The following is a 14470-nucleotide window of genomic DNA, read 5'->3' on the forward strand; positions in this document are numbered from 1 at the left end:
GGGTAAATATCAAATGAAGGAAAGGAATTTTAAAATGCCTACCTAGTTTTAACATTCATACCAGGGCGAGTGAATTTAGCTCAGAAAGATTTTATGAGAAAGACAAAAGTATTGCTGTGCAAATTTTGCAATGAAGGACTTGCGTCTGTAAGACTTAATGCACATCAGTAAACTTTCGTCTGAAGATTTTCACAGCTTCTTTTATCGATGTTGATGGCGGTTCTCGGGTATTGCTGTGTGGATGACATTTTCACTCAACGTTTCACTCCTCCTACTGGGAGCGTCATCAAGAGAATGATAATTAATAAACGCCCTGGAGGAGTGAAAATGTCATCCACACAGCAATACCCGAGAACCACCACAAACACATCAGTAAACGATACATGTAAATGTGCGTAAGAAAGGAGACCCACAAAAAGGCAGCTATCATTTGAACAGACAGTTACTCAGTCAAAGAAATGGAAGGAGGAGAAAGAGGAGTTTGTTGTCCCTACTTCTGAAGTATTTTCAAACGCTGGAATTAGTGAGGAGAAACTTGATGATCCAAAAATTTGGGAATGGCTCAAAAGTACATACATGAAGGGTAGTGGGGACTTGCTGTCTGCCGATCGTATTCGCCAAGAATAAATCCCGATTATAGGGAAAAAGAAGCAGGAAGAGCTAAAATATTTCCAAATAGACCTAAAATATACATGGAGCTAAAAAAATGTTTCAGCATAGTTGTGTTGACAGTAGTTATTTGACGTAAAAATGTATTACACAAGCATCAAGGCGAGACATTATTATTTCCCTAATATGTTTTTAACTATAAATGGTTTTCAAAGCATGACAGGACCCATTCAGAAGTCAATAGCTATTAAAACGGTAAAGCTGAAGAGTTTTCATCACAGTATTGGAAACAGTAGTTATTGGTAGTTATGTTTGACAAAATATTCACTCATTAGCATCAAAGCCGGTTATTGAAACATTCCTACTGTAATTTTATTAGAGACGGGAGGGTTCCAGTACCCAGTTCTCTGTACTGCTCGTTCTTGGCCAGTGGAAACGGTATCGAGAACCTATCGCATAAAGTCGGTACTTTGGGCCCGGCTCGGAATGGTGGTGAGGATTCGAATTTGGTGCCCAAAAGCGAATGGTCTCCAGTGTATTCAAGGCCAAAAAGTGAAGAAAAAAAAAGATTTAAAAACTCATATATTACTTTCCGATTGCATGGGGTCCACGTTTTTTCTTTCGAGATTTGCTCGCTAAGGGTGCGTTTTAGGATTCGTCAGTTTGTCGCTCTCACCAACATCGTAACATTTTAGCCACGGCCGCTTAGATGAGCTGATTTTTCACCTACCACCATACATGGCACGGCACTGTTCTTTCAACTTACCATAGATCTCTATGGATGTATTCATATCGCACAGTTGACAGCTTAGAGAGATTCATTTAAAAAAAAAGATCACTTTAAGATACAACAGCTAAGATGGATACTGTAATTAAAACCACAGAATGACAGATATAAGCCCATTCCCTATTGATTGTATGACTTAATATGGTGCCACATAATGCCCTCACTGTTAGAAGTAGGCATCCTAAAACAAACATTTGCCCTTTTCTGTTTCTCCATTAAACCGGTCAATCAAGATACATTTTCCACTACATCCCAAGGCAACAAATTTTTGAGAAACCTCAAGAGATGGAGAAGTTACTGGATGTGCCAAAGTTGCCTCATGAATTTTCACAGATTTTTTTAAAGTCAAAATTTCAGCACCAGCTACAGCATCATCAATCAAACTTCTCCATAGCTTTGACTTATCTAGATAATGATTTGGCATGACTTTGAAAGTACTGATCAAAAAGCTCACTTTTATCATGTTATTCACAGCATGAATGGAGAAAAAATGCAAATACATGCAAGTACAATAACTTCCTACACTGTGGAGTTTGCGATGAAAAATGACCAAAAATTAAAATATTGAGGCATTGAAAATATTAATCTTAACCTTATGGAAATAAATATATGGCCACATTGAAAAAAAAACTTCGTATTTTTGTGGAAATAAACAAAATCAAATATAAAAATTCTGACAAAAGATATAAATTGATTTAGGATAAATTACCACTAATAAGATCACTTCATTAATATCAACTGAAGTTGGTAACTTTTGCCATTCATTTCAATTACTCTAAGGAGATAAATGGTAAAATGAGGAATTATTATAGGCCGTGAAAATAGAGGGACTTCAGTTTTTGGGCACTTAGGAATATTAAGAAGTACCTAAATGCTTCTCCATGGACCGGAATTAATACTGGCTTTACACAAAATCAGATTCAATATGTTAGACTATAGTTACTAACTTCTGAAAGGAAATCATTTCACAGGGAACAACTCAAGCAATAACTGGTTAAAGTAAGTCCATTCCTTAGGTTTTCATATTTGCTACAGAAATGAGAACAACTTCTTATGGTCTGAAAAGCCTTTTTTTAATAGACCAACCCAGGTTTGAGTTTCCCCTCAGCAAACTTGCTCACAAAAATATTTGTTGAATTGATTGTACCCATAAGATCCTGCATTACTCATCTACAAGTTTTATCAGCAAAAGATATATAAAAATAAAATGTTTTCAATTATATAAAAAATGAAAAAAAAGGCAGCTGGCATGAGTACAGATTTAACCAATAAGGCTCAGGCAAGTATACTCATGTTAACATATAGTTACATGGAGATTAGTAATGAAAGAACATTCAGGATAGGTAGAATTACCAAGTTAAAAAGGAGTGAAAATGATATTGAATCCCAATATTTACACTGTAGTTTCATTCTGTAGAAAACCATTGTTCACCTATATTGCTTCTTATGAGGAACCTCAAAGAGTTCTAAGTTCTCAAATTGGCCAACCATAAGACCCCCAATCACGAAGCAGTAAATTTTAAGTCACCATATAAGTTTAGTGGAGGAGCCCAAGTTCCATTTGTAAACACTTTCCTGACAGGTTTGAAATATTACAGGGCTTTGTAATCCTAATAATTAAGGCCCATGACACCACACTCATTGTGAATTCTATGTCCTATCATGCTTACCGTATATACATGCTTAAGTAGTTTATTTTAATACACAACTCAGTACAGGAATGCCAAAACTATGTAAATACATAACTGGTGAGGCTATTGATTTCATCCAACACAAAATATCCCAATAAATTTGATAATGAACAGGCATTTCAAGACTTATATATGCAGATATTGACAAGAGAAACATATGACCACAAAATAAACAGTACCCGAAACCTTAAGCAGCTACAAGGAAGATAATTACAATTAAAAGTGTACCTTTCTCGCATTTAACAAATCATTCTTTACAAGACTAAAATAGAGTGCAGAGACGATTTAACATTAAACATTCTTACTCAATGAAAGTGGTAACACTAATAAATGGAGTATGAGAGAAGTAAATTCCTTTGTCCCATTCACCATGACTATTCCAGCATCACCTGTTGTGTCACAAAAAGTACAAGTGATAGTAACCTTAGTGTGACAACAATAAATTGCATTCTACAGCCAGAGAAGAGAAAAGCCAATGACTGGTAAACACACGATCCGCAAGCATTGTTAATGCCATCACCACCAACCGAATGAATCCCACAGTAATTGATGACTGAGAAGCTAGAGAAAAAAGAGAACACTTACGGTGCTTGGAACTCTGTGTCTGAGCCACCATCATCACCATCGTCACCCACATCCTCTTCATCAGCAGCAATGCCACCTTCAAACGAAAATGCACCATGTTTAAAATGATATTGTGGAAGTGATGCAATACACTTAAGTAAAATACATAATAAATTAAACATATCACGTTTTAATTTGAGAAGACCAAAATATGTAATTTTCCACAGTGTGTTTAAACGCAACTGATGTAAGGAGTGAGTGCACAGACAGCACTCGTCTTCTCTCACTTTAAGTTAGTCGACGAGTAAACCTACTTGCCGAATGCAGTGTCATGTTAATACTTGACTCCCTCCTTGCTCTGTGGGAAAGTGCAAGAGTAAAAGAGAAGAGCAATAGTTTTCCGCCTAAGCTTTTCAGAATCTGGGAGTTGTGAAGGGAAGCAAGTGCAGCCCATGAATATCATGTAGGAAGGCTCAATGACTCTGGCATGGTACAACAATTAGTATAGACCTAAGGTTTCCGTAAGTATTCAAGGAGCGCACGCAGAGCATACTGCAGAGGGTGAGCATGACCATACGACTGCGCCATGATGTTTTTTGTCCTAAAGAGAAGGCAACTTACCCACTCATTTCTAATTAGTGTAGCGCCAGATGAGCAGATGAATTCGGATTGTTAGTAGGGAGAAAAAATATCCTGAGAAGATATCCCTGCATCAGTAACTCTGACAAGTGAGACTTATACTATAACTCGAAAATTGATAACTGATAATAATCTGATATCCTGTTTTCGGAAAAAAAATGCTGCATCAACTGCCGAGAGGCTCAGCTCCGAGGATATAGAGTTTCGCCAGAAATCACCATTGTATTTTTCCATCTATTTCCTTGATTAAAATACTTCAATAATGTTAGAAATACCTCGTTTTTGGTCTCATTCTTTTTTGAATTCTGTGCACATTACTAATATTTCAATCTAATAAAGGTATAATACAAATTGCCGAAATTCATCGTTAGACACATTTTGGGCCAATAGGTGATTTATGCTGCAGTTGACCTCCAGAAATGGGGAACTTTGAAGCCGGTAGGCTGAAAAAGTTCAGTGGGGAAGAATGGGAGAGGCGTGAAGGGCGTTTCTATTGTTCTCGTGTAACTTGATACTAGTGATGGGTCGGTTCGATTCCTCGATTCTCGACCAAGAACTGGAATCCAAAATGAGTACTTGCCAAGGTGAAAAATCGATTCCGATTCCAGTAGTACTTGAAAGCACAAATTTATATACGACCGCGTCTCCAACTGTCATTTGAATTTTCGCGCCACGTAATCGTTATAACAAAACACATATCTTCTAGGGATTGAAAATTCGAGTAGAGTAGTTGATACTCGACTCGAGCGTTTTGGGTAGCATTACGAATGTCGAGTCGAGTAGTTAACGTTACAGAGCTTTCGAGGCTAGTAGTTCCAGCAATCTGCCGACAGGAAACGCTATCATGAAACTCATGTAATAATGCAGTTTTTAAAGCTGATAAGTCATTCTAATGCCTTGGCCTGGTAGTTTCAGTTTGCCGAATACACTATAGTTGTTGACGTTTTGAGTCTACTGACAAAAAGAAATGTACTAATGAGCACTCCCTCATTCCTCGCAGCAATCTTTTCGTCCGCAACTTGCCTGAGCACTTGTCACTGATTGCTCACTGGAGATCAAACATTAGTTCTAGGAGGCCAAAATAGGTGGTTGCTGGATGATTCAAAAGACCATTTTAAGCGCCCACCCAACTTTCTTCATTCAGGGAGGATTAGAATGAATTACAGAGCAGTCTGCTCCCATGGTCACGGTGAGTTCTGAGCTTTCACTCCACCTGAATGCGCCCATTGAGCTTCTGTGGGTGCTAAATAAAGAACCGGATCCAAAGTCTTTTGGATCATAATTTTGGTAATGAGATGAACAACTCACCACCAATGATCAAATGCATGGGAATCTAACTCAACAAAGTGCATGTGTATACATGTACTGCCACTCGCCTGCTATACACAACAAGAGCCCCTTTCATACACCCACATACGTGTACACTCTTTTGCCTCTGATCATTAAAAATACTCCCTTGAGAGCTACATTTAAAAATAAACTAAAACTTTTTCTGTTGGAAAAAAGTTACAAATGGCATTAATGAGTTTTTCAAGGCGTGTTTTAATCGCAAAATAAGCAATTGTTTTTTTGTTTGCAGTGTGTATCTGTTATATTTTAACTAGTTTTATGTTATACTATGTAAAATTCTCACACCGATAAATCATATCATATCATGCTCCCAGAATAAGATATTCACCATTTTCCTTCTTCTTGCGACTGTAGGCTCGCTTCGAAGTTTGTGGTGGGAGATCAGTTTCACCATGCACCAAACTGTTTCGGTACATCAGAAGAGGCTGCCAGTCCTCCCCTCGACTGGATGGCATTCCAGCAGTAATTCTACGATCTAAATACGCCAATCTGTTTTTTGGGAAAAATTAACAGGAAAAATCATTGTTAAAAGGAAAGTTCATCCCATTAAAAAAATCTAAAACAACTTTTCCTTGAGAGTTCTCATCTAAAAGGGGGAAATCAAGGCCAAGTGATAAAAATTTCACGTAAGGAAAATACCAATTAATGACTGCACAAATGGACTTCTGTACAGAAAAAACCAGATCAAACAGCATAAAATAAAAATTTTCCCAATACATTTTTTGGAATTACTCATAAGGAGATTTTTACTAAAAATATCATGCTTATAAAAGCTTTTGCTGTGATTCACATAATATGCATATAACGAACTTTAAAATAATGAACTTACACAACACGTTTGTCTTGTTTTAGGAGTTTGTTGGTGAATTCTGTAAGGATTTCCAAAAATGGTAAATTGAGTGGAGGCCCAGTGGGATCCTGAGGGTTTTCCAATGGATCCACAGAAAAGAGGATTCCTTCACGATGCAATGCTGTTATGGCCTCTCGGTTCTTCACAGCATCCAGCCCAAATGAGAGGGCAAATCGCTTGGCCAGCTCCTGTAAATCACAAAATAAAGACTGTTAAAAAGCTATTAAATAAAATTTAGTTTGAAAAATTTTAATGTGACCAACAGCAATACAGTAAAACTTCAATTTAATGCACTTTGATTTTATATCAAGTCTCGTTTTTATGCAGTGACACTCAAGTCCGGCCAGAAATCATAGGGAATTGCAATGGTGAAACTTCGATTTTACATCTTTTCTTGATTTTATGTGGTTTTTTGATTTTGCGCAGCATAACCCCAGCCCCAAAGAGGCCGCTGATCTTGATTTTTTGCTGTAACTGATGACTTCAGGCTTTACTTTGTGAAACCTCTGCATATTGGAAATAAAGGAATAAAACTTTGTAAGGTTCACTAATTTATTAATACGGGCACGACCCGGGTTTTGTAACGTAGTTACATCTTCAGGTACACCATTAAGTTCAGTCACCTGAAGATGTAACTACGTTATGAAATCCGGGTCATGCCCATATTAATATAATAGTGAATTTTACAAAGTTTTATTCCTTGATTTTACGGAGTTGTCTTTCGACTTCCTGCAGTTATTGAAGATGATTCTAATCTCAATTTCATCTACGTATCGTGAAATTTCTCAAAGAATTACACATGCCTGCAGCAGGGTTTAAAAGACTGAATCAAAACAGACGTAGGCATTGCTTTACAGTGTGCACTGAACAAAGCTAGACTGATAACAGTGTCGCTGCTTTCCATTTACAAACCATGTTCCTCCATATCATGTTTCCACATAATTACTTCATATGTTCCGCATGGTAATCGCTTATGATTGCGTAGTCACGGCTCCGGGAGGCCAGAGCTCCACAACAGTTCATACATATCATCTCCGCTAGATAATAATGATGTAAGAAGCCTTCCAGGCAATCCAAAGTCGACTTTCGTTCTTCGTTACGAACGCTTAGGGAATGACGTGGCGAGGGAGTACATAATGTTCAGGCAGTTCATGTATAATCATCATTTAAAAAATCTAAAAGCCTGAAATACGTACTCCAGGAGTAATAATCTTTCAATTTAGGCGATAAAAAAAACATAGGAAACCACCCTATTTTCAATTTGGACTGTGGTTGCTTCCAAGTCCATGAGATGATGAATTGAAATGATATTTTAAAACCTTTGAAGCTGCTAGCATTAATGAATGCTGTGTTTACCACTCTGATTCCAAAGATAGCTGACTTCGGCATTACAATTGCTGTTTGCAGCCATGTGCTCTAATTGGCTAAAAGGTGGTGTCATATAGTTTCAATAAGGAATGAATTTCTCAAAAAATAAACTGTACACCACTATATAAACTGTATGTGACTATAGTGACACGTTTTTTCCATGATTCTAATTGAATTTCAAATTATAGTAACATAAATTCACATTGCACTTTAAAAAAGCTAAATTTGGTTCCTTCAAAAATTTAAAGAAGATACGGAATAGCAGAGATAGAATATCAGTTCCAAGCATACAACAGATTTCTGAACTGGGAGATATGCCCTGGTGTAAATATAAAACTTGCCTTCAAGCTGATGAAATCCTCTCCTTGTCTGTTGATCCGCATACCTTCTCCATTTAAATCCCTGAAGAGCATGGTTAAACTTAAAGCCATTGTTCTTGCACAGTTGACTTTGTTGATTTCTCTGGCTTTCCCAAGAGTTGCTTTGATTATGTCACCATAATCATTATAATACTGAAATAAATAAAGATTGAACTTCAATGAACGAACTACAGCAGCCTTGATAAGTATGCCAGGCATATTCTAAGGGTCTTTTTCGAAACTCAAAATTGTGATGATGATCACAAGGAAAAGGATGGCCAATCAAGGATTTAAAATACAAAATTTGAACCAGCCATACATATTTAAGACAAAATTTAAAGTAATGTATTTCATAAATAATATTTAATCATCATTGGTCTACAATCCTAAGATTGGTTTAAAGCAGCTCTTAGCTTCAGAATGTTTATGTTGTTAAAATAATTTCAAAATAAGTTGTAGGCACATCAAAAATTAAAAACATTAGTAACTTACTAGACAAAATATTAAATCACAAACCATGGTTTAGGCACTTGTGCCACTGTCAAGGTCGGTACAGAAACCATGGTTAGTTAGAAGAATGAATATTTTGTGTGAAAAGCTACTGTTGCTTTTAATTTTTGGAATGGATTTGTCAAATTTTCAGAGCGTTAAGCCTCTTACTTGCTTACATGAGTAGGTATTAGGCACTTGAAAAAAGTCTTTCCAACTTTTACCCTACATAATTTTTTAATTCCGGCCCAGAAGTACATATATACAGTAAAACCTCCATACAAAAAATTTATTAGGACCAGATAAGTCATGACTTTGCGGTAGGGAGTCTCGCTTTATGGAGGAGATATATGGGTTATATCATCACAGGGGCAATCAAATACATATGTATTTTGAATGTTATGTGATGCAAACCAAGTAAATTTCTCAATCTTGTTTCATTTGTCACAAAAATCCTATGAAGATGATAAACAATTTTTATAGTTTTCCATCAAATACCACTGAAATCATCACTCATTTTCCACCTGTATAGTTCTAATGGAAATTATTGCTTTTCTCATTGATTCAGCCTCATGCTACATCACTTACTTCACAGGGTGTCCAGCCAATCAATGCAAAATATTTATGCATATTTCCTCTGGTTTTCCAGGGAAATGTTACTAAATTCCAGGTTAATCTTACGTGATAACAGTGACAGATGAGAATTTTAAAGCAAACATAATTACTTAAATACTTTTAAATCTTCTATATTATTTCTACTGTATAGATACCTTTTTCTCAACTTATACGCAACCAAACTCTACAAATGAGGTACCAAAATACACAGAATTTATCAGAGAACATGCGACGGCATACCTTACTTCCTAAATATTGCTATTGTTTCCTAAAATTGGTTTTTAAATAATTAAAAAAAAAAAAACAAAAACCGGTAAATATTCCTGACGTTACCGGTGCACAAACTGATACATTTGTTCATTTGCAACAATATCTCGCATTCTTTAAATAACTTTTATCAAAATGCGGCTGATTCCACATTTGAGTCTCCTGTTGATTCGTAAGTATGAGTCATAATGTGCGTTTAACAGAGGATAGTGTAATTACTCCCAATGATGTGTTTAAAAAGGTCCTCTGACCTCAATTTGTACATGAACATTTCAATTAAATTTGTACATAAGACCCTGCCTTTTTTTTCGACATTTTAAAATTAGAAACGCGCCTATCCCTCTGCAGACCTGCATTGAAAAGAGCGGGGGAAGCCCGCTGGGAGCGGACGCAGCACACTCGTAATATTATATTTATGCACTCACAAGGACAAGGAATAGGTTACTTAGCACAAATTGAATTTAAAACTTAAATTTATCCAATGCAAGCCAAGACACTGCATCAACCTCATAAGTAGATGTTGACATCACCTGGCATTCTATCCTTTGTGTTTCAGAGACTTACTTGAGTCAAGAGTGCTAGAAATTTCGATTCTGCATTCTTGCCTGACATTCCACGTTTCAATGCGGATGTAAAAATTCTACTAAGCTACTGCACTCATTAATACAAAAAAAAAACACATTTTAGGCCAGAGAATGGGTGTTGAACTGGCAAAATTTTATATGAAATGAACATGAAATAAAAGATTGTGAAATTCCTGGTTGGAGAAAGAATTCACAAATAATTCAGACATTAATCAAAGGGACTAAAATTCACACACAATTCTCGTGGCCACTGAACACCCTGCTTTAGTTACAATCTGAAATTAAAGGACCACCAAAACTAACGCCAGTGGATTACATATTTTCCAAATGCTTCATAATTTTGGTGAATATATAGTCAATTTTATTCTTGAAAAGTAATAATTGAAGTTGATATCAATTGATTGAGCCATAGAGTCGGCTTTCTGCAGTAATTATGCTTGTTAAGAGTACAGAAGGACATATTTGTCCTGCAGAGTGGTGGCATAAGCCAGGGGCAGATTGAGGGGGCCAGGGTAAGATGGGGAGCTGACCCCTTGTAATTTAAAAAAAAATTGAAAAGATGCTTATCTTTTAGATGGCTCTTCAATTAAAGTTTTTATTTCACCACCTCAACAAACAAATGTTAAAAAAAATTATAGCTCATCAAAAAACCACCTATCCACTCATACTAGACTTAAGACACATTATCGCTGAGAGGCATTGCATACCATCAAGTAGCCATCGAAAGATAAGGTTGGAACAGAGCAGCTAGAAGGAGGTACCCTACACTCTGGAATACTCCTGGCTTACTATGTCATCATAAATGAAAAACATTACCTGTAAACGGAAAATACTATGTCTCTTTTACAAAAAATCATATTAGAGGTGCACTATCCCTATTTTGGGGCCAAGTGCACACTTTGTTGTATGGAGTTTTCATAATCGGAGAGGTTCCCTTTGGAATTTTTTTAACTTGCATTACCCACTGGAAGAGCCCAGACAGACTAACTTCAAAACATGGAGGTTCCCCTAAAATTGTGTAGCATAACGCTTTCTTGTACTTTGTATTAGTCTCACTACTTAGTAAGATGAATTTCCATAGCACAAACTCCTCAGCCATTGACCAAATATAAACTTAAACAAATCGCAGGCACAATTAAGGGGAAATTTACATTACCTTGACATAATGCTTGAACACATCAGCAGCAACTTTGGTGGGCATAACATTGTAAACGATTAATTTACAAAAGGATGCAAGGAAGTTACGCCTTTTATGAAGCTCCTCAATTTTTGTATGTTCATCCTGCTCATCTGAAAATAAAAATTGGGAATTGAAAATAGCACTTAATAGTGATGAGTATCATTCGAAGACTAAGCCACAGAAAAGTTGAATTTAATAAGCTCCATGACCAGATGTGAAGCCCGAGTGAATGCGAATGAATGCGATCCACCAGGAAAGTATAAAATCATATGTTAAATAAGTCATATTGTATCTAACAATGGTACTACATTTTCCCCTATGACTCCTCCCTAAATCTGCCACTATGGAAGACTTGTTTGCTACTCTAGGACAAAGTGCTAGACGCAGTTAGGGTGAAGAGAAGGCAACAATTGTGCCAGCTATCTTGGTGACAGATGCCTTTTATCTCCACTCCCTTCAATCTTAGTGTTGTAGCCCATCCAGCAAAATTTTGAAAAAAGATCACATAACCAACTTTCATACTCATCTGCAACAATGAAACATCGCATGTTCTACATAGCAAGTTTTATAATCGCTGCACAAAAAGAACACTTTTATGAAGGACAGGTATTGACATTGCCATAATTTCTATACTGAGAGGCTTATGAAATAAATAGGTCAAGGTTTTACTGTAATTATCTCCCTTTCCATCTCTGAACACTTTCCTCAAAATGACACCCCATCTAAAAAGACTTGAGCTCATGCTGATAAACACAGTGATGAGGATTTAAGCGACCCTCTGGACCTAAGACACCATGAAAGATTAAACCTGCCCAGATAATGTCACATACCTAAATGTGATTTCATGCACTTGTATAGGGTCGTTAGAAGATTCCAGATTTCAAATTCCCTGCATTATTACAGACAAAAAAACTTTATTTCCCCTGCCATTTTCACTCCCTCTTTTGATCATGACATAATGTCTTGAGGAGCAACAGTCAGTAAAATTCTAAATTGTTTTTTTTTAATAATTTCAAGTTATTTATAAAACAAATTTCTTTATAATGACCACAAAAAAAAACAGAAATTGTAAACTTAATTTCAGTTGAATGAAAATCCAAAATGAAGACCCTACGTCAGCCAACCATATGGTTCTTTTGAAGATAGGTCATCATGACATGAATTTTCCCAGATGTTGTGAACAATATTCCCCGCCTTTTCCCTGACTCCACATCCCATCACTTCGTTCCGATTACAACTCGGACCAGTAACAACTCAGTTTCAGGTGTAAACAAGGGCTCACCATCATCATCCTCAATGAAGACATACATCTGGATAAAATCGTTAAGCATTTGCTGCAGGGCTCTATCAGGTTCATATACTAGTGCTCTCTGCCATGGGTTGCTTTCCAATTGCTTACAAAACTGGATCAATAAGTCACAAATGGTTATATAGGCCTGAAGAGAAAATAAACCATAGTTAAAATCTGGCCCAAATTTTATCATCACTCATAATATGTAACCTAATCAATGAAGACATCATACACATTTATAAGATACCAACAATAGTTCCTTAATAGATATATTAATCAAATATGTAGTACATAAATGAACGAAATGCATACATGATAACCACAATATTTTTCCTTTTATAACAATGTACAATAAAACTCATTCAGAGGAGGAGCCTTTAGTTTTGCCACAAATGGTATTTCATTGCAAACAGTATTTTTGCAAAGCCCAGTAAAGTCCATTATTACAAATACTTAGTACAAGTACGTAAAATGTAGCAAGGGTAGTGTTATGGTGAGTGTCTTTCTGTGCCAGTTGGCTGATGTAGAAAAGAATAGAGAAATCTCATCTGCCTGTAAAGAGTGCTCATGTTTGTGTTAGTGCTGTAATGAGCCTGTTTTGCCATGGATATCATCCTGGATACAGTAAGTCCTCATTTAACGTTGTCGATTCGTTCCTGAAAAACTCGACTTTAAGAGAAACAATGTTAAACGATGCAGTGTTTCCCATAAGAAACAATCTAAAAAAAATTTAAATTGGTTCCCAACAATCCATTTCTTCGTAAAGAATCCAGAATAGGGTAGTTTCCTATTATTTTTTTATTGCCTAAATCGAAAGATTATTACTCCTGGAGTACATATTTCACGCTTTTAGATTTTAAAATGACGATACCTATTTTTCGCGATTAAATGAAAATTGAGAAATTTCAAGCGCGCGAAAACGCGACGGCTATGTGTGAATGCTGGGAAAAGCGCGTTCGACCTCATTCTGGTTCCCGCTGTCGCCGTGTGAGGTGACCTTGGGGGAAGATTAGTGTGCCGCTGCGATGCAGGATGCTAGCAGGTAGCAGAGTACCCTGCTAGCAGGTAGCAGAGTACCCTGCTAGCAGGTAGCGCTTGGCTTAAATAAGGATTATTAATACCTTATCCAACGAAGAAAACTTCCTGACCTTAGCCAGTTTTAATAGGTGATTATTAAAAGATGTTTCCCTGAGCTCTGTGCTTCATGCGTGTATTGGTAATCTCAGACGATGCATAACTCCTATCTACTCGTATAGAAACTAGGTCCCTGTGACGTCACGTGGAGTGCCATCGCATGGGCGCCAATCTGGCCTTTTTCAAATGAGGGTAAAATTGACCCTTGCCATTCGTCTAAACTGGTACATCTAAAACCAAATAATTTGCATATTATGAATACAATAATAACAATAATAATATCGTTTATTTTCGTAGGCACTGGGGCCCATGAGAAAATATAAGTCTTACAGCTTTCTACATTTCACATTGAGATAGATAAATAAAAGAAAAAAGTAAATAAATATATATACATATACAGTCAAATGGGCGAGAATCCAAGGAGGTCAATTATCGGAGCCGTAACTTTTAAGCAGACTTCGTGACCATACGGGAGACACCTGAACCAGGCCAAAGATATACATTAGAAGGCCAAATGAAAAAAAATCTGACACTCGGAAGCACGAGGATGAAGGGCGAGTCATTTTTCTAGATGATATGAATTCTTTAACCCGGCGGAAATCACGAGAAACATTCATTACCGATTATTCACTTCAGCATGATTACGTTTCATGCACAGCACAACGATAAAAGGTTGGGAATAAGGCATTATAA

At 36.6% G+C, this 14470-nt stretch overlaps 1 protein-coding gene across 2 annotated transcripts in view; it reads right to left on the minus strand.

Moving 5' to 3' along the window:
• The window catches only part of LOC124159507 (cohesin subunit SA-2), an 80249-nt gene that overhangs the window by 18316 nt on the left and 47463 nt on the right, over positions 1-14470 (minus strand). For both annotated transcript variants that reach the window (XM_046535361.1, XM_046535362.1), the window contains exons 17-22: positions 12635-12788; positions 11329-11462; positions 8200-8370; positions 6470-6678; positions 5969-6129; positions 3673-3748 (exon numbers count right to left, since the gene is read on the minus strand). In XM_046535361.1, the coding sequence (XP_046391317.1) occupies positions 3673-3748; positions 5969-6129; positions 6470-6678; positions 8200-8370; positions 11329-11462; positions 12635-12788 (905 nt within the window). The remainder of the gene's footprint in view (positions 1-3672; positions 3749-5968; positions 6130-6469; positions 6679-8199; positions 8371-11328; positions 11463-12634; positions 12789-14470) is intronic.

Source organism: Ischnura elegans, chromosome 5 (assembly GCF_921293095.1).
Source record: "Ischnura elegans chromosome 5, ioIscEleg1.1, whole genome shotgun sequence".
NCBI lineage: Eukaryota > Metazoa > Arthropoda > Insecta > Odonata > Coenagrionidae > Ischnura > Ischnura elegans.